The sequence below is a fragment of the Archocentrus centrarchus genome, chromosome 3, assembly GCF_007364275.1.
Source record: "Archocentrus centrarchus isolate MPI-CPG fArcCen1 chromosome 3, fArcCen1, whole genome shotgun sequence".
Classification (NCBI taxonomy): domain Eukaryota; kingdom Metazoa; phylum Chordata; class Actinopteri; order Cichliformes; family Cichlidae; genus Archocentrus; species Archocentrus centrarchus.
Window position 1 is genome coordinate 20,490,648 of NC_044348.1, and position 23,520 is coordinate 20,514,167.

The window sequence follows — 23,520 nt, forward strand, 5'->3', positions numbered from 1 at the left end:
TGGAATCCAGAAACTCTTCGTAATTATATGCAGTGGGCCGGAACAATCCGGAATGATCCAGAACAGCCACAGAGAAAAAAATGTCATCCAAGGTCCTGCCTGCACACTCTGAACATCCTTTTTAACCTCATTGCTGTCGTGTGTTCCCCAAAGCCCCCCAATTCTCTGTGCACATGGCCACTGATTAATGGTCATAATAGTCTACGAATCAGTGATCATAAAATGTGACCATGATCTTGTTGCTCATTATTATGCAGTGTTACTAGTTTTGATAGTTATGCAACTGTGCTATTTATAAGGTTGGGGGAAACCTGCAGTCAAATGAGACTGAAGAAGTTACACGGATGAGTGATGAAGCATTTTTCTTGCTGAAAACGTGTCCAGATGAACTGAATAAACTATCTGGCCGCAGTGCTTCACCATCTAGCTAGCTCTATTGAGCAGGCGCGAGCATACATTAAACAGAGTTACTTTAGTGGCAGGTAATTTCAAATGCAGAATTCTGAACACAAAGCTCCACAAAGAAAAACCCTAATTGTTTCTAATTGTTTGGCACATAATCTGTCTGCTAATTAAAGGCAAAGTCGCTGCGTTTTTCAGGGAGAAAAATACATTAATGTGTGAGACTCTCAGAGATGGAGCAAGAGAAGGCAGGAGAGGAAAATGCGATTATTTTCAAATTAAGGACCACTCAGCGAGTGACATTTGATAAACTGGAAATTTAAAGCTTAATGTAATTTCCTAATTAATGCTGGATTGTTTTTTGTTAAATCAGACAGTGGCTCTTTACAGGATGTGTTACTGAAGTTGATTTTATACTGAGAAATGTCATTGACAACAAGTTGAATGATAATTTCAGGTTATTCAAAGGATAGTAAGTGCAGGCTAAACTGGTTAGTATGCACTGACTTGTAGTACAGTTTACAAAGATGGACCGTGTTGGACAGGTGCAGGGCATACTGTGGTATCTATGGGCATTGCTAGGTTATGCCCTGGGTAGCAGAAGAGACATCATATGATAGAGTAAGAGATGGTGCTCTAATATTTCTGCAATGAAATTCATTGGAGAATTTTGCAACAGCAAAGATGGTGGTAGATGTATAACTTTCACAGAGAAAAACTTTTAAAACTTTATTCGTTTGAAGATCTGGAAACTTTTAAGTGGTTTTTTTATGAGATTTGACTGGATAGTTTGGACATGCAGTTTGTTCTTGTTGACCATCACATCACAGTCTCTTTTTTCCCGAAAGGATATGAAATAATAAATAGGGAATAATTAGGTGTGTGTGTGTGTGTGTGTGTGTGTGTGTGTGTGTGTGTGTGTGTGTGTGTGTGTGTGTGTGTGTGTGTGTGTGTGTGTGTGTGTGTGTGTGTTAACCATCTTGGTGTCACTTTCCTTTCATTAAAAGGATTTTTACTTTTTTCATACCGATCCCACTGGGAACAGTTCCAGCTTTTACAATGACGTTAAGCCTCTCTAAAAGTCAGGGAGAACCCTGCTAATACAATCTAACCAGAGACAGGCTCAGCCAATGCTCTAGGCCTAAGACTGATAATACACTCTAACCACATACTGGCTTAACCATGCCCTCAGGCCTAATACTGCTAGGAGACATTGTGAATAAAAACAGTTTTAGACGATGTCTGTAGGACAGCGCTAAGACTGTAAAATAGCTCACACAATTGCCAATGGGGCATATGTACCAGAGAAAGACTTATGAGGATATATGAGCATCAGAAATATCTGTAATTCTCTCTGCAGATGAGAATTTTTGTACTTCCAAGTTTATAACATACAAAGAATTTCTTGTAAAAATAATGTTTTGTCACCAAAACAAACAAGCAAAAAGTTTGTTTTTAACAGGGACTGAAAGGGGCACGTAAAAGTGAACTCAGTGGATTCATTACATGTTAATTATATCCTTAAAGCTGGGAATTTTTAGATGGGAATGCAGAGGCATTGACTTGTTCTTGAAACCAGCCTCAAATGGCCATTATTGTAATTCAAGTATTTCTTCAAGCTTTCCTTCACTTTTTTTAGCACAGGAGGTTGCTGCTTGAATTAAGCAAAAGTGGATACATCAGAGAAACAACAAAAAAAAAAAAGAAGAAGAAGAGAGAGAAACTAAAAGTAAACACTAGGGCCCAGTTTCCCATACAGGGATTATGTCTAATCCTGGACTAAATACTTTTTCCTATTGTGGTCTTCATTGACTTTTTCCTTTTAGTCTAGGACCATGCTTAATCCATGATTGGGAAACCAGCTGTAGAAGTAAACATGTAGGAGGTGATCTTGCTAAATAAAAATAGCCACCAAAACTATAACGAAGCTTGAAACTAGGATAATACTTCTCTGTTCTATTGTATAGCACTGTGTCATATAGCTATTCATTTTATTGATGGTACCCCGACAAAAGTGTAAAAAAAGCCAACCTTCAAACACAATAACAATTGTACACTGTAGTGGATTCATTAGAGGGTTAATAGAAGAATTGATCCTTCTGTGCCTCAGCTTCCAAAGCATTCATTCAGCATGGATGACTACAGCAGGAGCACCATCAGCACTAATAGGGAAGATGGTTAATAACCCCCTGCAGGGATGTTATTGCTTCTTGCAACAATGTTTAACACATCTAAAAGGTAGGTCTACCTTGACAATACAATCTAACTACATACTGGGTAAGCCAAGAATTCAGAGACCCTGTTATTCACTTTTCTTTTTTTTTTGCTGCCCTGAACTTGCACATCTCATATAATTAAAGGATAAACATTCCCTGACACCTTAATTAGACCAGATGTTCATGGCTAGAACAAAAGCTTTGACATTATTTTAAAGAGTATTCATGATTATACCAGCATCTACAGCTCAGCAAGCCAAACACGTAATGATTGTTCAAGCAAAGTCAAAGTACATACATCTTTGAAAGCTATTGATAGTATAACCCTGTATGCATTTTTTTTGTTTGTGTGTGTGTGTGTGTGTGTGTGTGTGTGAGTGAGTGAGTGAGAGAGAGAGAGAGAGAGAGAGAAAATCAGTCAATAAATTACACATTTTGGTGAATTGGTGCAATTTGTCATATTTGCACGCATCTTTAACTGTCTGTGTGTGTGTGTGTGTGTGTGTGCGCGCGCGCATGTGTGTGTGTGCGTGTGCGTGTGTGCGTGCAGGGTGCACACCTTGAGATAATCTCCATCCTGCAATGAGAAGCTCTCAGCTTTCAGCCTGATTCCTTTGCCCTTTTCAGTAGTAATGCGGTAGATGCACTCATGGTTGTTATTGTAGTTGGAGGGGAAGTTTGGAGAAAGGAGAACGCCTTCTGGTCCCAGTGATGAGGCTCCACACTCAGCTATACCAAGTCAGTAGAGGAGAAAGTTACAAAATCAGAACACTTATATCTATTTATCTCTGAATAGCTTGCTTGGGTTATAGTTTATTTAAAAAAAAATAGGTGCAATGATTCATTGAAATATGAAAACATAAATAGAGATGCGGCATATGAGACAAAAACAGAATTTGTACAATTTGAAAGAGCTTTAAAGTCAATTTTTAGTCAGGCCCAAACCACGACAGAGCCTCCACTGTGTTTTACAGATGTCTTTAGATGTATCTCTGTCCTGCCCTCCTCTGAGCATACTAACAATGATTTGATCCAAAAACTTCAAATTTGAAATCATTGCTCCATAGACCTATTGCCACTAACTTTCACTTCAGTTGTTGTGTACTTTGGCATGCCCAATCATTTTTTTTTTAGATGTTTTCCCTTCCTTAGGAATGGCTTCTTGACAGCCACCTTTCCACTGAGACCACTTCTGATGCGGCTTAAGTGAACAGTAGAAGGATCAACTGAAGGGCCAGCTCCTATGTCAGGTCCTGTGTCAGGTCTTTGCTGGATTTTTACCTCTTTCTTCAAGACTTTACTTTCAGATACTGTTGATCTGCTGTAAATAGATTTTTTTAGGCCTGCCACTTCTTCTTTGTCTTTTAAGGACATACTGCACACCATGCTGAGATGTGCCATGTTTTCAGCTAACGGCACTTTGGGAGTCACCTTGTTGGTGCAAAATACTATTTTGTGCCTGTTAAACTATGTTATTGTTGGTGCTTTTTGTAAAGTCAGCTTTAAAAAAAATGGGAAAAAATTATGTGTATTTGCAACAGGCATGTAGTAACAAAGTGCCTAAAGATATGATTTAAAGTTGATTCTTTGCTAAGTTGTCTGTTATGTGTTGATACAAATCTAGTTCATCCCTTGAAATAGGTGCCTTTTTTATGCTTGAATGATTCATAGGTCAGTTTTATGTGGGTTAACAACCAACAACAAAAAAAAAAAATTCCCAGAAAATGGTCAGTATAAGGACTGGACTGAAAATGAGTGAAAAAGCAGCCAATGTCCAAAGAAAAACTGAAAAACTTTGAAAGACCTTCAGGAAGTAAGGAGAAATACTACTTGAGACCACTTCAAAAACTGCAAAAAAATCTGACGCCTTGTCTTTTGCAGTAGTGTAGTTTAAAAGCAGCTGTCTGAAATATGCAAAAGCAAAACAATTAAAAACAATTAAAAATAAATAAAAGATTAAAAAGGGCAAAAAGAAAAAAAAAACATTGTAAACAATAAGTTTGTTGGAGAAGTGCTTCATAAAATTACATAGAACAATCTAGCAGGTTCAGTCTCTACCAAAGTTGAGGAATTCATATAAAGTGGTACTTTGTGCAAACAGTGCTTTGCCATATGTAAATGAGGAGAGGATAAAAGAAGAGAGTCGAGAAGGCTTTTAATTCCCGCTGAAGAGGACCACCACTACTTAGAAGAGAAAAAAGAGGAAACGGCAATAATGAGATAGACAAGAGAGAGGGTGGTTTGAAACAATATAAAGCACGCTGGGAAAAAAAAAAAAGATGCACTGTTTATCAAATCTGAAGAAATTTGAAATTCAAAACAACATTTTTGTAAATGTTCTGTAGTGTCTAAAGCAGATTAAGGTAGGAGGTAAGGAGCATAAATAAAGGATGGTCACAGCAATTCTTCAGGAATTCTTTTTAAAGTGAAAACAGTACAATAGAGTGGGAGTAAGAGAAGAAGAGCGGTGGGAAAGGGATAAAGATGGAACTGGAAGAGGAAGAAAAGAGGAAGAGATAGCAGATGAACCAAGACAGACAAGCCTTTTGAAAATGTGCAGAAAGAAATTAGAAAAGGGAAAAGGGGAGTAACAAAAGACACAGTATTAACACTTTTCATATAGTGGCTAATGCTCTAATTATCTATCCAAGGACTGTCAAAATATGGAAAAAGAGAAGGAGAAACAGAAATTTAGACAGAGAGCACCAAAGAGATGAAGAAAGGGGATGAAACTAGTGCACGTTGCCAGCTGCTGTTGCTTAGTTTCCTCTTAGTCAGGCTTGATCTCTTGACAGATAATGCTATTATAGAATTTTCAGTCTGCTCTTTCTGGGGCTTGAAAATTACCAGCAGCCACCAGTGAGATTCTCATAAATTACCACCAGAAGCCAAGGAAACAGTGATATGCATCAAACACCAGCAAATTACAACGTGCGAACAGCAAAAAATTCTGGCAAACAAAACTAAGAGTCAACCAGTCAAATAACAGTAAATTATCACTACTTTAGCAATACAGTAAATACTGTTGAATTATAACAATGGTAAAGAAGTTATTTTGAAAGATTTATTTTACCATCCACCAGGAATTTTCATAGAAGGTATTACTTCTTCAACATTATAAATAATGAGAGCTAAAAAACACACTTATATTTTATTATTGCCTTATTTAGTATAATACTATATAAAAAAAATAGACTGAATGTAAAAAGGCATCTTGGTCTTGTTAATGTAACAGCACCCTACGGATTGAATTGCACTAGAAATGGGCAACTGGCATGATGAAATTTGCTCAACATGACCATGCAATCAGAATAAAATAATTAAATTACATTAAATTTATTTTTAAAGGAGACTGGAGATTTTTTTAAGTCTACATACATTTCATTCACAACCTCAGACAAATCCAGGTGGAAGGCTGATAGCAACAAAAATGTTTTTCAAGAAAACATCTGCCTTGCTTTCTGTTTTGTATGCTGTGGCTATTAATTTATATTTTTGGCAAGTCAGTCAACCTCACCACTGACATCTTACCTATACATCGTGGCAGTGTGTTGCTCCAGACTCGCCTGCCTCCTCCCAGACAAGTGATCTTGCTCTCTCCCTCAAGTCGGTAGCCAGGGAAGCAAGAAAAGTTCAATGAGTCGCCAACTTGGAAACTGAGTCCCATTCTCCTGCTGGATGCTGGTACACCGGGATCCTCACATGGCTCCAAGTCATACTCTATATATCCAAGAGAGAGAAAATGTTATGGGTCAGAATAAAAAGACAAAGGTGTAGGAAATAAACAAGAAGTGAGAGAAAGTTGTTAAGTTAGCCATTGCTAGAAAGAAATGTTAACACTACATGTAAGCATTTGGGTCTGCATCATTTTATGTATTTAAGTTATCACTTAAATCCCCCAGAACAGTTTAAATACTTACAGATTAATTTATTAAACTATGTCATTAGTTCAACTAATAAGAATGTTAAAGAGGGAACAAGGACACGTTTTATTTATAGATGAGCTTTCCCTTCTTCAGCTCATTATGAAAACATGTGCAGCAGCCTCATTCAGGACTGATTCATCCACTGAGATGAGAACCTTCGCAGACTGTAGCACCAAATAGGTTTGAAATAATTAGCGAAACCCTGTCAAGAATTCATGTATCCATTGCACAGGAGACAGTTACATGTGGTCCCACAGAAAAGCTCTTAAATGTAAGTGAAGCAATATGAAGTCTATTGTACAAAAAGAAGTAACAAAGAAGTAGTGGGCAGAAAAGTTCCCTTAGCTTTCATTAAAAATTCAAATTCTGTTCAGGTTTTCTTACCTGAGAATGTAATATTAAATCCTTCGTAACTCATGGAAAAATCTGAAATAAACCGTAGCTGAGCACTGAAGTTCCCATAGAGTCCAGCTTTAACACTAGGGGGCAGCACTGAGCCAGTGAGTCGCGCTACCGGAACCTGGAAATTGCCATCCTCTGTGATTGACAAGTAGTCATGGTTCTCTTCCAGATGGAAAGTGTGGAAAACCAAATGGACTCCTGGATGAACAGATGGCAGAATGGATCGATGGATGAATGGACAGATGAATGCAAGAATGGATGGATAGACATGTAGCATAAGATAGACAGTTACAGATACACAAAGCATACACTCTATCTGGCAATATATATAAGCAATAGTCTGAGCCATCGTACATGAGATTCTTATCCATCATCCAGTACCATCAGTGAGAAATCTGCTCTGTCCCAAATCCATCCTGCATAATGTGTAAGTCATATAAAACTATCTGCAGTGACAAGAAAACCATAGAGCCCCCACAGCGCTCTGATCTCAACATCTCTGAGTCAGTCTGGCATTACATGAAGAGGCATTACATGAAGATAGTGAGAGGGCTGTGGCAAGTTGTCTAGGAGAACTATTTTTTACACTTGAAAAACTGTGCAAGTGTACACTGGAGAATTTGTGGCAAAGGGTGGCCACATTTCAGTGCCTAATACATTTTCCCAGCAAGCAAATGTATTATTAACATATGAAGAAAGAAAATCATGTTCTAACCAAGAATTGGTGTTTTCATTACACTGGAGCTTTCTTACCTTTTCCATGAGACACTTCTATGGTCCAGGTGCAGTTAAGAGAATTGGGGTAGAAGTCAGGAAAACCAGGAGACAGAATAGTTCCCGTTTTACCATAAACATAGCCTCCACAAAGAGCTGAAGAAAAATGTGACAGTAGAGAAGATTGGAACAGAGCAGAATTTTTTTCCTTTTTGCAGAAAAGACTCCATGCATTTTTCTTCAGTACAGTTAAAAGGTCACTACCAGTGTTGGGAGTAGCACACTCCAAAGAAACACATTACTGTAATCACATTACATTTATCAGTAACGCAGTAAAATAACGTGTCACTGTACAAAATTCAGTTACAGTTATGTATTACATGTGTTACAAAGGGTTTTCAGTTATCTGTATAATGGGCAAAAACAAATCAAACATGCCTTTTTCTTACAGCACACTTGTGCTACAATCAGCTGATGTTAGCACCCATGCAGGGAGGAGGAAAATGGTGGAGCAGCTTTTAACTTTTGAGGAGTGACAATATGGACATTATGTTTATTTTTATTGCAAAAGGACAAGAGCACAATGGAAAAGTGCAAATTATGTCCAGGACGCAAACAAACGTATTATACTGCTAATATAACTTTGGTTCTTTACAAGACAAAGCTAACGAAGATCCCGGAGTGATAGCTGAGTGTATGCAGACCCCAGCCCAGCAGCCAGAGCCTGATCTTCAACAGGCAAAAAAGGCAGTGATGAGCAGACAGGCTTGTAGCATTGTAGCTTTCATTTCTACCTGTACATTTTTCTACAGTAGAATCACTGTGACAATCGCTTTGAAGTCTCTTTGGGCTGGTTTTCAACTTTGCTTCATGTTGTCGGCTTTGTGTTAAAATTTATACTAAAAGAAAGATTGTGCATATGTCCTCATTAGGATAGGGATTTGTGCCAGGGTGTGGGAGTGTAGGTTTACTGGTAATTATATGACAATACATTTTAGGTCAAAAGTAACTTTCTCCAGTGGATAATTAAGTAAGTACTGCATTTCTTTTAAGAAAAATAGGTAATGTGTAGTATATTACACTGGTCACCACGTAATGCCAACTCTTAATTAAATTGCTTGGACCTTGGTTTTCTTTTTTCTTGTCTGCAGAAAGTCACCCCTGAATTTGGTGAAGTGAAATTCAGGAGAAAGATTAACATATAGTAGAACAATGTAAAATAATAACAATAAAGGTGTTAAAATTTTGTGCATACATAACTCTAAAGTCAAGATTGAACCCAAATGGTGTCTCAGTTCATTGTAAATCTGACTGTTATACAATCATAACACCAATTAACATAACAGTAATATCATTATTTTTTGTACTGAACAGTCGTCAAAAGTACGTCCAGTATAGATAATTAAATTTCAGGTGAAGGGACATCATGTTAGCAATATGTGTGTAAACAAACCACCATTGCAATGAGCAATGCTGATTTCAGCAAATGCCCTCTGTGTTAGAGAAGCCAGAACTTTTGCAAAGAGACGTGAAGTGAATGAAACAAAGGTTAGAGATGAGCTCACTGCAGAAACAAAGAAAACAGAGCAGGGAGAATGTCACAGACAAACAGAGATTGGTTTGTTAAAAGAGAGTGAGAGACTGGTGTGTGTGTTACCTGGTACCTAGCCTCCACACAGAGCCAAATCACTGATATGGAACAGGACAAATTCATTTGAGGTACTGCAGAATGGAAAATGCTATAGTAATGTCATGGAGAGTAAAAGAGGGCTAGCAGTGCATCAGAGACTTCTGAACTGAGATAATATATTGACTCTTTGCTTCTCTTTGACTGTGCCTTCATTTCTTTCAGTTCTATTCAGCGCAGTTCAGTTAAATTTAATTCAATTAAAGTGCTTCAAGGTGTTTGACTGGCATGGCAATAAAAGAAGTCTCTTTCTCAGCCATAAAAAAAAAACAGATTCCAGACTATAAACTAAATCAGACAAAAACATTTTTCTTCACTGTCCGTTTATATATATATATTGATACAAAAATGTACCTGTTAGCTGCAGAAAGAAACATAGTAATGATTTGTTTGGTGAAAGATTTATACTGTAAAAAAGACTATGATTTTTGCCTTTATGAAGATAGATGTTGCAGCTTCTCTAATTTCTTCAGATTGCAGCTGCTCCAGTGTGCAGACCTAGTCTTCACCTTTCCCTCTCGATCTCTCCGTCTAATAACTTTTTACCACCTATTCCATATCACATTTCAACATGGCTGAGGTTGATTTGAGAAGCTGTGATACGAGCTGCTCTCGCTCACTGACTGGCTGCCTTGGGAGTGTTATGGTAACCAGTGCCAGCTTTTCATACCCCCATCAGGATTCAGCAAAAACCAGGACACTGCCTGACTAAATGACCGTTGTTAAGGGAGGCACGTGTGGATGTCTGTCTGTACATACTGTACAGTATATAGTGTGTGTAACAGTTCATACTTCAGTGGTATTAATTATCTGTGTGTGAAAAGAGAGAGACAGGTCAGTAAGGGGTGTGTGTGAGAAACTGTGAGCTGTATAAAAATGCAAAAAAAAGAGGAAACAACAAGAAAGAAAGATGATTCATGACTAAAAAAATTGAGAAAGAATTCTAAAGGAAAAGCAGCTTGATTTTCAGAGAGGAGAGGTAAATATATAAGCGTAGCATATCCGTTTTCAGCATCATTACTCCCTCTTTCTATTTTCTCAGTCTTTAAATACCTCCTTAGAGGAATCCATAACATTTTTACTTAAAGGTTTACTTTGATCACCTCTAATAAGTTGTTGTCTTGGCACCAAAATGTCACAGTGTCCCTTCAGTATTCTTCCTGACACATAAAAGAGCGGCCAATGTTATGTATTATCTGTTTGTTGATTTAACTGACCTGCAGAAATGAGATGAATGGTTTGTGTTGAATGGACGTTGCAGCATTACTGAAAGGGAATGGTGCCTGTATGCCTGGGGGATGACTGCATGTCATTTTGCTTTTTATTTTAAATGTAATATTGTCTGTGTAATGTAGTGTGTATGAAATGTTAACTGTGCCTCTGAGACTATCCTGTAAATAACATTATTGCCATTAATGTGTGTGCGTGTCGGTATGAATTGCTTCAAGCGTGCCTGTGGGAGGTCTTAAAGATGATTTCTTTTCTCGTTTAAATATGATAACCAAGAATTTTGGGAGTGGATGTTGTAGGTTTGCTCAGTATTCGCTAGACTACTTGGTTGGTCCCACACTTCTACAACACGCAGCTAAATGCGATTAATCAAAATTTCAGTCATATTATAATATACTTAACACATGACTCCACAGTGATCTTACCCCAAAGCAAACTATCACACATTACATTTAGTCTTACACACCATTTCAGAAAAGTGCCATTCTGAAATAACATGTCTTATAATGTGACAGCTGTCTAGTGCAGCGGCATGCCTGGCTGAAAATTGAAAATGTCACCATGCCTGTTTAAAACTGCTTGCCTTGTATGGCTGCAAGTGTGACATAGATTGCTTTGCCATGAACTCACTCCTAAGTTGTGATATCCTTTGGTTTTCACATTTGATTATTTTCAATTGGCAGAGCAGATGTGATCCTGTTTGTTTAGCTCCTAACACACCATAAGCTGTGGGAAAAAGCTGAATAGGAAGGCCTGTGAATGGCCAAGGAGCATCTGTTTCTGTAGTTTCGATTGACCTGCATACGTTCACAAAGGCCAAATGTCCAGCTTGAGTCATTGTGCTGGGAGTGAAGACTGTTTGTTCAATTATAGCTGTCTGTTACGAAAAGTGAAAGGGTAAAAGGCAGAAGTGATAGAACAGGTTTTTTTTCCCCCCCTAGTATTTCTAGTATAAAGAATAGAAGCTGCTGGTGTCACTGAAAACACCTTTCCTTTCAAATGTCTTCCACCTCTGACACAGACTGATCCTCTTTTCTGCCACTTCCATCATTCCAAAAGTTAGTGCAGAAACTAGGTGCGCAGATAACTGCAAGTATTCAAATGAAGATCTATACAATACTGTGCAAACGTCTCAAGTCACCCATCATTTCTTTAGATTTTGCTAGGAAATGGGAAATAAGTGCAGCAATTTATTGAAACACATGCGGACATGTGCAAACATGAGGCAAAAATCCTCTCTGTAATGAACTTAAAAGTCAAGAGTTGGTATGACCACCTTTATTTTTTAACATAATCTGACCTTTCTTATGTAAGCTTTCTTTTATTTTCTTTAAGTATTCTCCAGGAATAGTTACTCCAAAGTTGTTGAAGGATGTTCAAAGCTCTTCTTTGGATCTTGGCTACCTTTTGTGAAGATGATCCCACACTGCTTCAATAATGCTGATGTCCGGGCTCTGGGGAGGCTAATCCATGATTGATAGTGTTCCATTGGGTGTTTTTCTATCTAGGTATGCTTTCACTGCATTGGCAGTGTGTTTGGGATCATTGCCATGCTGAAAAATGAAGCTGCTGCTGATCAGAAACCTTCCAGCTAATACTGCAAGGTGAAGCAAAGCCAGACAGTACTTTTTTGTTCGTGATTCCATCAATTTTGACAAGATCCCCAACACGACTGCTTGAAACACAGCCCCAAACCATGACAAAGCCTCCACTGTGCTTCACAAATGGCTGTGGACACTCAAGGTTGTACCTCTATTCTAATCTCTTCAGTACACATTTATGACAATTTGAACCAACATTTTCAAATTTGGATTAATCTCCGTAAGACCTGTCGACACTGATTTTCACTTTAGTTCTTGTGTAATTTGGCACATTTTTTTCCACATTTTCCCTTCCTTGCGAATGGTTTCTTGACAGCCACCCTTCCACTGAGACCACTTCTGAGCCTGTGGCAAACAGCAGATGGATCAACTGAAAGACCAGATGGATCTCTCAGGTTCAGTGTCAGGTCTTTGCTGGATTTTATTTTCTTTCTGTTCAGGACATGACTTTCAGATTTTGTTTATCTGCTATAGGTCTGCCACTCATTCAGATTTCTCAATTTTTTTAAGGACACACTGCACATCATGTCATGTTATGATAGGCAAAGTTTCCAGCTAATCCTTTGAGAATCACCTTGTTGGTGCAAAAATACTATTTTATGTCTGTCAAACTGTGTTATCATTTGCATTTCCATAGATTTAACTAAAGAAACTAGAACAAATGATGTGCTTTTGCAACAGGCCCCTGTAATGAAGTGCCTAAAGATACAATTTAGAGTTGGTTCTTTGCTAAGTTGTCTGTTATGTGTAGACACAATGCTGTTTCATCCGTTGAGTTGAACCAAGGTGCCTTTTTATTCTTTAATGATTCATAGGGTCAGTATGAAAATGGTCAGGCTGAAAATGAGAAAAGAAAGCCTGGAGAACCACTGCTGAAGACCACGCACAAAAAAATACAAATTCCTTGGAACTAAAACATAAAGAAATGAGGAGTGTTTCAGGACTTTTGCACAATACTGAATATGTAAATATAGATTTTTGTGCTCCAAAGACATGAATTATGTTAACTGCTGACTCCAGTTTGCACACAGATGTAAAGTAAAGCCATGAGATAGAACGGAACTGTGTCCAAGGTGCAGTGGCCAAATACCAGCTGGCATAGCCACAACTCCATTATGTCGCTGCAGGTAAGTAACTACAGTAAAAATAATTAAAGGTGGGATGGATCTTAAGGAAAGTTCTAAATGTGCTGAACCCAGTAATGATAAAGTTTGCTGTTTATCAACGTTTCAAAAGTCTTTCAAAGTATAATGCAATTTCATCTTCTCCTGTAGCGCTAGATTAACTTAAATACAAGCTCATTGATTGATTTTCAGTGTAAATAAAATGATTAGGCTGTGGTGGCTACTATTTCTTAGCTACAGTGTTCAGTGGGAGAAATTAAAAACATCAACTCTAAAGCACACATAATCAATCAGACCACAATTTGGCCAAAATTAAATTCAGATCAAGATTGCTTCTTTTGCCAACCAAAGCTTTTAGTACAGCTGACAGCTTGACAAGAGTATTTATAAACCATTTGTAGCTGTTCTTCAACTAAGCATTGCTGGAGGTGAAAGACGGGTTTTGTCCTTTATGAAAAAAACAAAAACAAAACAAAAAACACACATTGACCTGCTGTGTCAATATGTATGATGACCACATTTACTGTTTCCTGGGTTTAGAAAATGTGAAACTCTCTGTGTCAGGTAAGTCACATGGGAAAAGCATACCCCTGTTATTGTATTACTTACGCTATCAGATAATTCCTGAAAGGGCTAAAATGAAAGAAAAGAAAGATTCTAACCATCACAACTGGGAAGAGCGTGACTCCACTGATGATTCTGCTCGCAAACAATTGGCTCCTGATCACTAAGTGTGTATCCTGGGTCACATGTAAATGACACATGAGAGCCAATGGAAAAGCTGCTGCCATGGCGACGACCATTCACTGGGATACCAGGATCGAGACACGAGTCTGACTCCATTTTCACACCTGAAAATCACATCACACAAGCACCGCGGTGTCAAGAGGTTGAGTGTATATGCGTCTGTAAGCAATTTAGAGTGTGTCCACCAGGCATTTCAGTCTATCAGTCATTTAGACTTACTTTCATATCTGATGCTGAAGCCCGCAGCAGAGCGGCTGTTGTCTGTAGTGAACAACAGGAACAGGAAGTTTGATGTGGAAATCAGGAAATGAGGAGCTTGGGTGCCATGGTATTCACCGATCAGGGGAGAGGATGCTGATGGGCCATCCCTGATCTCCAGTGTGTCATAGTTGACTTCAGTCTGGAACCTAGAGAAACAAAAGAAAAAAAAAAACATGCACATGACATCCACAGTTGCAAGTTATATAAGATGATAAATCTCAGCACTGAAAAAAAAAATGAAACTCATCAACACTGTTCATGTTGCTCAGTTCATCCACTGCAGGCAAAGAACGCTGAGCTATAACAGACTAAAAACATACGAGTTTACTGAAATATCAGCAAATAATCAGTCACACTATGACACACATTAAAATCACAGACCATTAAATAACTCCATTACTACTTTGTCAAAGTTAATAGAAGAACAAGTGACTGAGATACCATCTCTCTATTGTTACTTCAGTCTCAGTAAGTTTGGGCTACAGGACCTAATAAGTCGGTTTTTGGACCCCTGATTACTGTTGGTTATCAATCCAACCATCAAACAGATGAAAAAGGATATTGTATAAAAGCAGCCTTTCGGGTTGAATAGAAAATCACGATTTAGGAACTACTGGCACACTGCAACACCAAACTATCTGAATAATTATATCTGACCAGCTAAATGAAAAATGAACTAGCCTCTGCATCAGAAGAAGTGTGTTGAGACTTCCACAAATGAAATGCCTCATAGGCGATGAAGATAACTCGGCTTGTACATCACATTCCAAAAAAGACAAATTTCTGCTATTGCAGTTTCAGGCTACACTGCATCTGTCTGTGGCTTGTTTCCAGAAAAAAAAAAAAATTGCAAAAAGCCAACATTAATCTTTTACTGCAGCAGTAACTCACCAACCTCATTTATATCTGACTAACTTATATTGCTTCTGAAAGACTGCCCAACTAAAATATTAACTACATGATACACTCCCTAACCATACTGTACCTAATAACAAGATTATCTAGCTGTTAATATTCAAATTTCAACCATTTTTGAACAAACCTAAACAAATCTAACAAATCATCTGTTAGTATATAAATAAATAATAGGTTGTCAGCCATACTTACTTGTCAAAGTGTATCTTTACAGCATGGTCTGCTTGTGCTTCAATCACCCACTGGCAGCTCAGAGAGTCTTTGTAAAAGGAGGGCCAACCAGGAGACAGCAAAACACCTGTGGGAGCTGTGAGATGCCCTCCACAGGGAGCTGGAGGGAAACAAAGACCCACACACAACAACAGGGAATCGGATTAATCATTTTCCCCCTGTAAATGTGTATAAATTGTTCATATTCCATTAAGTTAGCAGATTCATTGTCTGCTCAATTTATTTTAGCATTCTAATCCCTTCTGAATTTCTATATTTCATACATAAACATTTACCTTCAGAAATTATGGTGAGCCTATCTTGTGCTACAGTAAATAATTTTGAGCTAGTGATGTTTGAAAAAGCCAGAAATAATTATTACATTATAATTTATGGGGGAAATTAAATATATTTATGTGTCAAATGGTGCCAAAAAATAACTCCTCATTTCCCTGCACAAGCTGCAGGCAGCAAAACTGGCACATACTGACGTTAGTTTATAGCTCCCCTTTAAAGTCCCAAAATTTCAATTCTGACACATTAAAATACAATAATTAGCGCTTGTTGATATGTTTCTTTTAAATAAACTCAAACATGAAATTGTATCATTTTTGTTTTGTATTATTTTCTCTTTTGAGTCTGTCTAGCACTTGAATTAAACATGTAAAACTTCCTGGAATTCATGGTTTATGTATTATCCATCGCTACAATATATATTCTGTCCATTTGCAATGGCTCATCTATCAGTTCTCAACTAGCTGATACTTTTGCCCATTTCATTGCTCTCACAAATCCAGACTTTCAGCAAGTAAAAAAAGAAATAAAGATCTTCCTCTCAATTTATTTTACCCACTAGATGCATACTGAAGCAGCAGGACTCATGGATGGGATCTTCAAGAAAGTCATTCTAGAAATAAAACATAATTATCCTTCCCTGTCCGACGGGAGGGATAATATTCTCTCATACTCCACACTTAATAAGGTGACCACCCTATTCAATTTGATTGTCTCCTCTATCTGATTTATTAACAACAGGCAACATTTGATAATGTCATTTAGGCAATGCAATCACGATGCAAAATGGGAAGGTTGCAAAAATAAACATACAAATGCTCACAGGCTGGTGGTTGCCATCAAAAGCTGTTGAAATAACAGAAAAATTGACTATCCATTTATTATCGCTTCCACATATTTGCTTATCTGCACTCTATTGATATATCTCTGCCTTTCAGTGTCTAAATATAATGAATGTGTCTCCCTGAAAGAATTTTGGCACAACTTGTGCCAGTCTCATTTTTGAGAAAGAACAATGTGTATAAACAGGCTAAATGTGGAAGGAAGAGGCTAAAAGCAATTAGAAGAGAAAATTAAATTATCGTGAAGGTGGATAAACACACTTGAGCTAAACACCCAAATTACTGAATGTTTTGTCCTCTTATAGTCTGGCCTGTAGAACATTTTGAATGATTACCCCTTACTCATACATAAATAAACAGTTCTCATGTGTATGTGTCTGCTTATGTTTACCTTCACAGCGAGGTACAGCTGCAGACCAGACAACATTTCCATCCTGAATAATGCAAGTGACCTGATCGGACCCCTGAAAATGTATAATTTCAAGGTATGTTACTTTTATATTACTTTTTAACACACAACTACAGATACCAGTGATGATAATTCTTAAATAGCTTTTTACAGAGGTCAAAAAAGTATGATAATCATACTTTCAAATGATTATTACCTGAGTCCTAATGAATCCTTGGTCACAGCGAAAAGCCACTGAGCTGCCAAGCTGAAACTGGTCACCGTACCTTTGACCATTGACTGGGACTCCTGGGTCATGGCATTCATTCTGACCAAATGCTACAGAGAGAAAATAATCGCAGAAAGGTTCAAATAGGGGCCAAGACACATAAGACTGAATTACTGTATTGAACAAAGGCAAATTAATTTGAAGAGAAAAGAACAATGAGAAAATGTGATAGAAATGAAAGAGAAAAACTGGTACATTGCACCTACACTCTTTGGTTAATTGGTTCAAAATACGTGAGCATATTTATTCATTTGAGCAATTTTACTTGGTTTTTCAATTTATTTTAATACCTAAAAATTGGCTCTAACAGAGAAAAAAATGAAACCACTTCTGTATCACTGTCAGTGAATGTGACATCTCCACTGATATGGAAATATGGGAATGGAATTATCTTTATGTGGATTCAACCTTGTCATGTTAAGCCTATATTATCCCCATTCCAGAGATTAACCTGATCCCACCCAGAGCACACACCCAGTGATTGGACATGTCTCAGGTTGATTAGCTACTGATGGAGGGAAATAGGAGCAGAGAGAGAAAGAGAAGGATGCAGAAAAAAGAAAAAAAAAAAGAGAGCCAGAAGGGAAATGGTAGGTACACAAACAAAAATGCACACATACTGTATATTACATGCAGCCTTGCAGCGGTATTCAAATATGTGTTCAAATATGCATGTAGAGAAAGCACTAAAAAGGCCAAAGGCAGACATAGATAAAGTGGCCCTTGCACACATTCAACCACCTGATATTACAGAAGTGAAGGAAAAGACTAGGAGATACGATCTATGTATGAGCAAATGCACAAAATGCCAGCACACAAAATATTGAAATTATATATTTAAACCCAGAAGAAGAGGCAGAATGACAAACATTAAGGTGAAAAAAAAAAAAACTAAGGCTGAAATACCTGAAAAGGTACTGTGAGTGACTAGACAAAGTGTAAGATGAGATCATAGATGACTGTGTGACAACCAAGAGGAAGCCAGGGTCACAGTGAAAGGTGGAGTTCAACATGATGCTTTGAAATTTTGTAATTTTTGATTTTGTAATTTATAGTTTTGTATAAGCAATTTGTGACTTTTTAAAAGAGCTAAATGTAAGTATTAAAGATTTTAACATTAACTAAGGTTAGTGGGAAAATAACAATTTTGGTCTTTAGCAACAATATCCACTGAAGTTAGGCTAGCTAGACCCGCCATATGTAGTTCCACTTTGTACCTCAAGGGACAATAGTGAGTTCGGTCTTTTCCTGCCCAAAGTTGAATATAGGGAAACCTGGCCTTCTCTGCTTAGGCTCCTGCCCCAGCGACCCAGCCCCGGATAAGCGGAAGAGAATGGATGGATGGATGGATGGAGCTGAATATATCAAAATAAATGTGGCAGCTGGGATAGGCTCCAGCCCCCCATGACCCTGAACTGGATAAGCGGAAAAAAATGGATCGTTGAATGGAAATTGTTGGAGAAAAAAGTAAGAATAATAATTTGTGAAAGCACACAAGGGGACGATTGTTTTTGTGGTAAATTAAATAAGACATTATGATTTTGCTCCTTGTGAAAGTGATAACAGTATGTGAATACATCCCATTTTGAATCTATCATAACCTCAGCTATCATAACCTAAAATACATTTTTAGGCATGATGCCCACATAATGTATAAGATCAATTTACTTGTAGGACCGATTCAAATCTGTGAACAGTTATTGACTCCCAGTGCACTGCTTTCACTATATAACTGCACAGTCTTGCGCGTCAACCTTCATACTTAAGTTTCTAACAAAATCTATATAAGTACATAGAAATGTACCCACAGCAAAACCTCTTGATATTCATATATGCATTAAAATGTTAATAGACCAAATTACTGAAACAGCACAATATGCCTGATATTTTTTAAGTCTCAGTGTAGAATTTATGTCATCAGGCTTTCAAATTACATTCTCAAAAAGTTTCAATAGCAAAAACTATGTGAATATAGTTCAACATTTTTTCTGTCCTTGAGAAATTCCAGGAAAATACATTTAAAGCAGTTTTCTATACCAATGCATTACTCTAGAAAAGCTGGAGTCTGGGCAGCACCTTGTTTTATTTTATTTGTGTCAGGATTAGGGTGAAAAACAATGCATGTGTTAGGATTAGAAACACATGCATTGTTATTTTCTGTTATTAATTAATTACATGCTGTGGTTTTGAAGAGACTAAAAAAAACCCAAAACAAAACAAAACAGTATTTTCATTTGTCAAATGTCACCTCTAAAGGAAGAGCCAGAGACCAGGTCATTTGGTAGGTTGTGTGTGAAATGGTGCAAAACGGCATGGTAATCACAGTGAATGAATCAGAATCACTCAGGCAGAACTAGTTCAGCTTAGAGCTGCTAAGTATACAAGATGCAGTTGCTGGATTCGAAGCCTGACAATGGGACAGGCTTAACTAGGTAAATGTTAAGTAAGGCATGCAAACAGATGATCAAGTCAAGCTGAACTAGTCACACTTAGGACAGGTTAAGGTAATCTTGGCATGGGTATTGTATTAATCATCATGCAACATGCCAGTAGCTCTGAAAATTTAGTGGAATTTAGTTGTAAATTTAACTTATATGCTTTAAAGATGTGCATTAAGCTAAACATCAATACTCAGACTGACGATTGATGAATCATCACAAAGTCTTATCACACTGCTAAAACAAGGGACACTCACTAGGATCTCCCCTAGAGCATATTGCATTGGTTTATTGACAACTGACTTCTGCTTTTATCTCTGATTACATAGTGGTACAACTGTTGTATATAGGTTTCTCATTTTTACTGTTGTCATTTTTGTATTGTGTAACAAATTTTTGCCATTAAAAAACCATTGAAGCAGCCCTGGAAGGATCTGGAATTAAGATATCAATGCCATGCTGACATTTGACTGGAAAACTGCAGGGACAAATTAAACTACTATACAAAAAAACTACCACACAAATTAATGCCACATCACAAAAAGCAAAACTAAATTCACATACAATAATGAGGTAGAAAGCTGGCAGAGAACTCAGTGTACATTTAAATAATGCTTGAATAAAGTCACTGACATGTTCATGATCTGATTACATGATTTATATAATATGCACATAATGCGCAGCATGTAAAACCTACATTTGATGAAATAATTGTTTAAAAATAATATATTTTGTTCTGTTCTCTTTGTTCTGTTTTAAATTTTACAAAGCAAATCTAAGGCCTTAGTCATATACAGGTCTAGAGACTGGTCAGTGACCCCCAGCAACCTCCAGGCACAAGGGGAAAATTTGTGTTCCCCGAGCTTGCTGGCTCTCGATGGGTGAAATCGGTCACAAAGAGGTTGCTGCCAAAAACCCTTCTTGTGATTGCTTTGGTCACTGGCAGACTACCGCGGTTGCCTGGAAGGCAATTACCTCTCTGCAAACACTCACAAACTACTTGGCGAGTGATAGAGAAACTTGCAAAAGTGCAACACAATCGGAGAACATTCAAGTAAAAGTTGTGCCTTACAACTGCAGCCAACACATTTCATAGGGTGTAAATTTACTTTGAAGGTGGATGGTCTCCATTTCTGGTTTGCGTCACACTTTTCACAGTAGTTGCAGAGTTTGGATCTACCGTGCAAACTCCAGGCAACCGCATTGTTTTGCCAGCAGCCAAAACAATCACAAGGAGGTTTTCGGTGCACCACCCAGTGTCAACCTCCAGTAACTACTTGGGGAATACACATTTTTCCCTAGTGACTTGTTGTCGCCTGGAGGTGTGGACTGGGGCCTAAATAACAAATGATTAGTAGGTGGGTGGTACTTACTGGTATAGCTGATATTGAACCCTTTCCCAGTATTGGAATGATCAGACTGAAATTCCAGTCTCATGATATGTCCATTCGAGGCAATCTGTGATGGAACATCTTTTCCTGAGAATGTCCCAAATGTTGTTGGCTCAGACAGACCTAAAATCAAGCACAGTTTAAACAATATTTTAGAGAGACATTTAATACACCTTATCTAATTCATGCTGGATAACATCAGGCCAAGGACAGACTTGAAAAGTGAAAGGCTCATCCCAAGGGACCTCAAAGAGGTTCTATTACATGCAATGAGAGTTAAGGGAAAAAATTGCTAGGATGATATAACAGTCCTTGATGCTCTTGGTAAATGCTTACTAACAATATATGTTAAGCACTTAATGTTTTACTTTAGCATTAGAAGAAGTGCCAAAGTATCAAATGTATTCATGGAGAATTTGTACTTTTTTTCTTTTAGCGTAACAAATTATTGACATTCAAACAACTGACAATCTAAATGAATCTAAAAGATTAAGCTGGTCCTGGTACAGCCTTAACAACTGTTGTGAGTTTTAATGAGAACAACATGAGAGGCATGTTTAAATGTCAGTGTTAACTATAGGCCACTGAAGGATAACATGCTTCTCTACAGGCTTAGACATTTTTTTGAAACAACTGTGCATAAATTCAAGACTTGTTAATTTAACTGAATGAAAATTGAATTATGTCGATGACACCTATCTCTAAGTTTATTTCTAATTTAATGGATCAAAATCAACGCTCTGTGACATGAAAGCAAAAGACATGCATAATATTACATTGGACCAACTAACAGCTTTTTACCTGTCTTGGTAGTGATTCTGCAAGAAACCTGAACTACAAAAAGAAACCAGGCACATACTGGTGTATGATGCTTGTTAAAGGATGATACACACACTGCAGATGCTCTTTTCTGCAGATCCTGCATTTGAGTGAATGCCAAAGAGACTAATATCAGCTGACTGTGGTGTCTGGGTCATTGATGGCATTTCACCTCAATGAGTATTGAACCATGTATTTTTGGACAATTCCATCACCATGGGAAGGGGCATTATCTTGCTCCAAGTACCCATCATCCCCTCAGGGTACATCATTGCAAAGAATAGCATGACCTAGCTGGTATGTTTCAGTGTGTTCCAACACTGAGGTATCGCTAGACAGTCGTAAAAGGAAGCACTCTACACCAGTTGAATAGCCCTGAAACTTCCCTCCCTTGGCCTGTACAGCTGTAATCATGCATCGTCTCAGCTATGTCTAAGACATTTGTGTCACAGCATCAGACCATTTACTGAAAAAAATGGTGTCTTCTGCCAAACTTTTGTTTGGCAGAAGACATTCTGTTCTTAAGTGTGCTCCCTAGTGATCCAAGCAGCACCAACAGATCCAGAGGGGAGTGCAATAAAAGTTAGACTACAGTGCATAGAAAAGCAACCTGCCAGACTGAGATCACTGAGATATGGGGTATATATACTGTAGAAAAAAAGTGATCATAACTGGTAATGTAAGAATATAACAGGTCACAGGAAACATCTGCAGTTGATGGTGCATGGGTAAGAGAAGGAGGCAGTGGTAATTATTAATTGTGGTCATCTACAAATTTGACTTGTTCATCTACAAAAGGCCAGAGCCACTTGTTCTCTGAACAAGTAATGTCTTGTGTTTTGAAGCCTCATATATAACCACTGCACGCACACAAACAGGCCTTCAAAGAAAAGTATGGATCTGCAAAAACAAAAATGGACAGGCAATATGTATATCAGCACAGAAGTTATTTTTATAATGATCCTTATCACATACTGAAAAATACAGTCATCATATATCTACACTGTGACTTACATTTACTGTAAGCCATAGGTGTGATCATGTGATTTTGCTTGCAAGGCAGTAATTATTTCATAAGAACGTCTCTATTGTACAATATGCAAGCCAGCTCCATTTGTAACCATTTAAATCTGTGATCCATTTTTAATTATTATTGCACAGCAGAACACATTACACTGGCCCATCAGCACATCTTCAGAGCTCAGATCAAAGACTCAGAGCGTATATTGCCCACACTGGTCTTGGTCAGGTTTGGAGCACAAGGTTTGGCTTAAATACTAAGGATGATGCCAGATTGCGTCAGATGGCAGATTCCTGAATGTCTGGCAGGGCATAGCAGAAAATAACCTTGTATTTTTTTTTCTCAACCACAAGTGATGAAATAAAAAAAAAAAAAAATCAACAAATATTTATTTTGTAGAACTAGAGAAGAGAGCACCGCTAGATTTTCAATAAAACCTTTTTGGAAAATTTAAGAACTATCGATATCTCACTAACTATGAATTTAACTTGTTTAGAATAGGTTAGATTGTTATGATATTATTTGTACAAAATTGAATCAGTGAACATGTGGCTGTGCACTAGGCTGTCAAACACTTTGCCTCTTCTCCCCCACCTTTCACCT

General features: G+C 37.7%; 1 protein-coding gene across 1 annotated transcript in view; it reads right to left on the reverse strand.

The window, feature by feature from the left end:
* Positions 1-23,520, reverse strand: part of LOC115773049 (CUB and sushi domain-containing protein 1) — a 454,304-nt gene that overhangs the window by 115,123 nt on the left and 315,661 nt on the right. Inside the window, exons 15-24 of the mRNA XM_030719557.1 lie at positions 21,060-21,200; positions 17,177-17,298; positions 16,963-17,035; positions 15,418-15,556; positions 14,269-14,456; positions 13,965-14,153; positions 7,700-7,816; positions 6,929-7,144; positions 6,150-6,338; positions 3,178-3,347 (exon numbers count right to left, since the gene is read on the reverse strand). Coding sequence (XP_030575417.1) covers positions 3,178-3,347; positions 6,150-6,338; positions 6,929-7,144; positions 7,700-7,816; positions 13,965-14,153; positions 14,269-14,456; positions 15,418-15,556; positions 16,963-17,035; positions 17,177-17,298; positions 21,060-21,200 — 1,544 coding nt within the window. The remainder of the gene's footprint in view (positions 1-3,177; positions 3,348-6,149; positions 6,339-6,928; positions 7,145-7,699; positions 7,817-13,964; positions 14,154-14,268; positions 14,457-15,417; positions 15,557-16,962; positions 17,036-17,176; positions 17,299-21,059; positions 21,201-23,520) is intronic.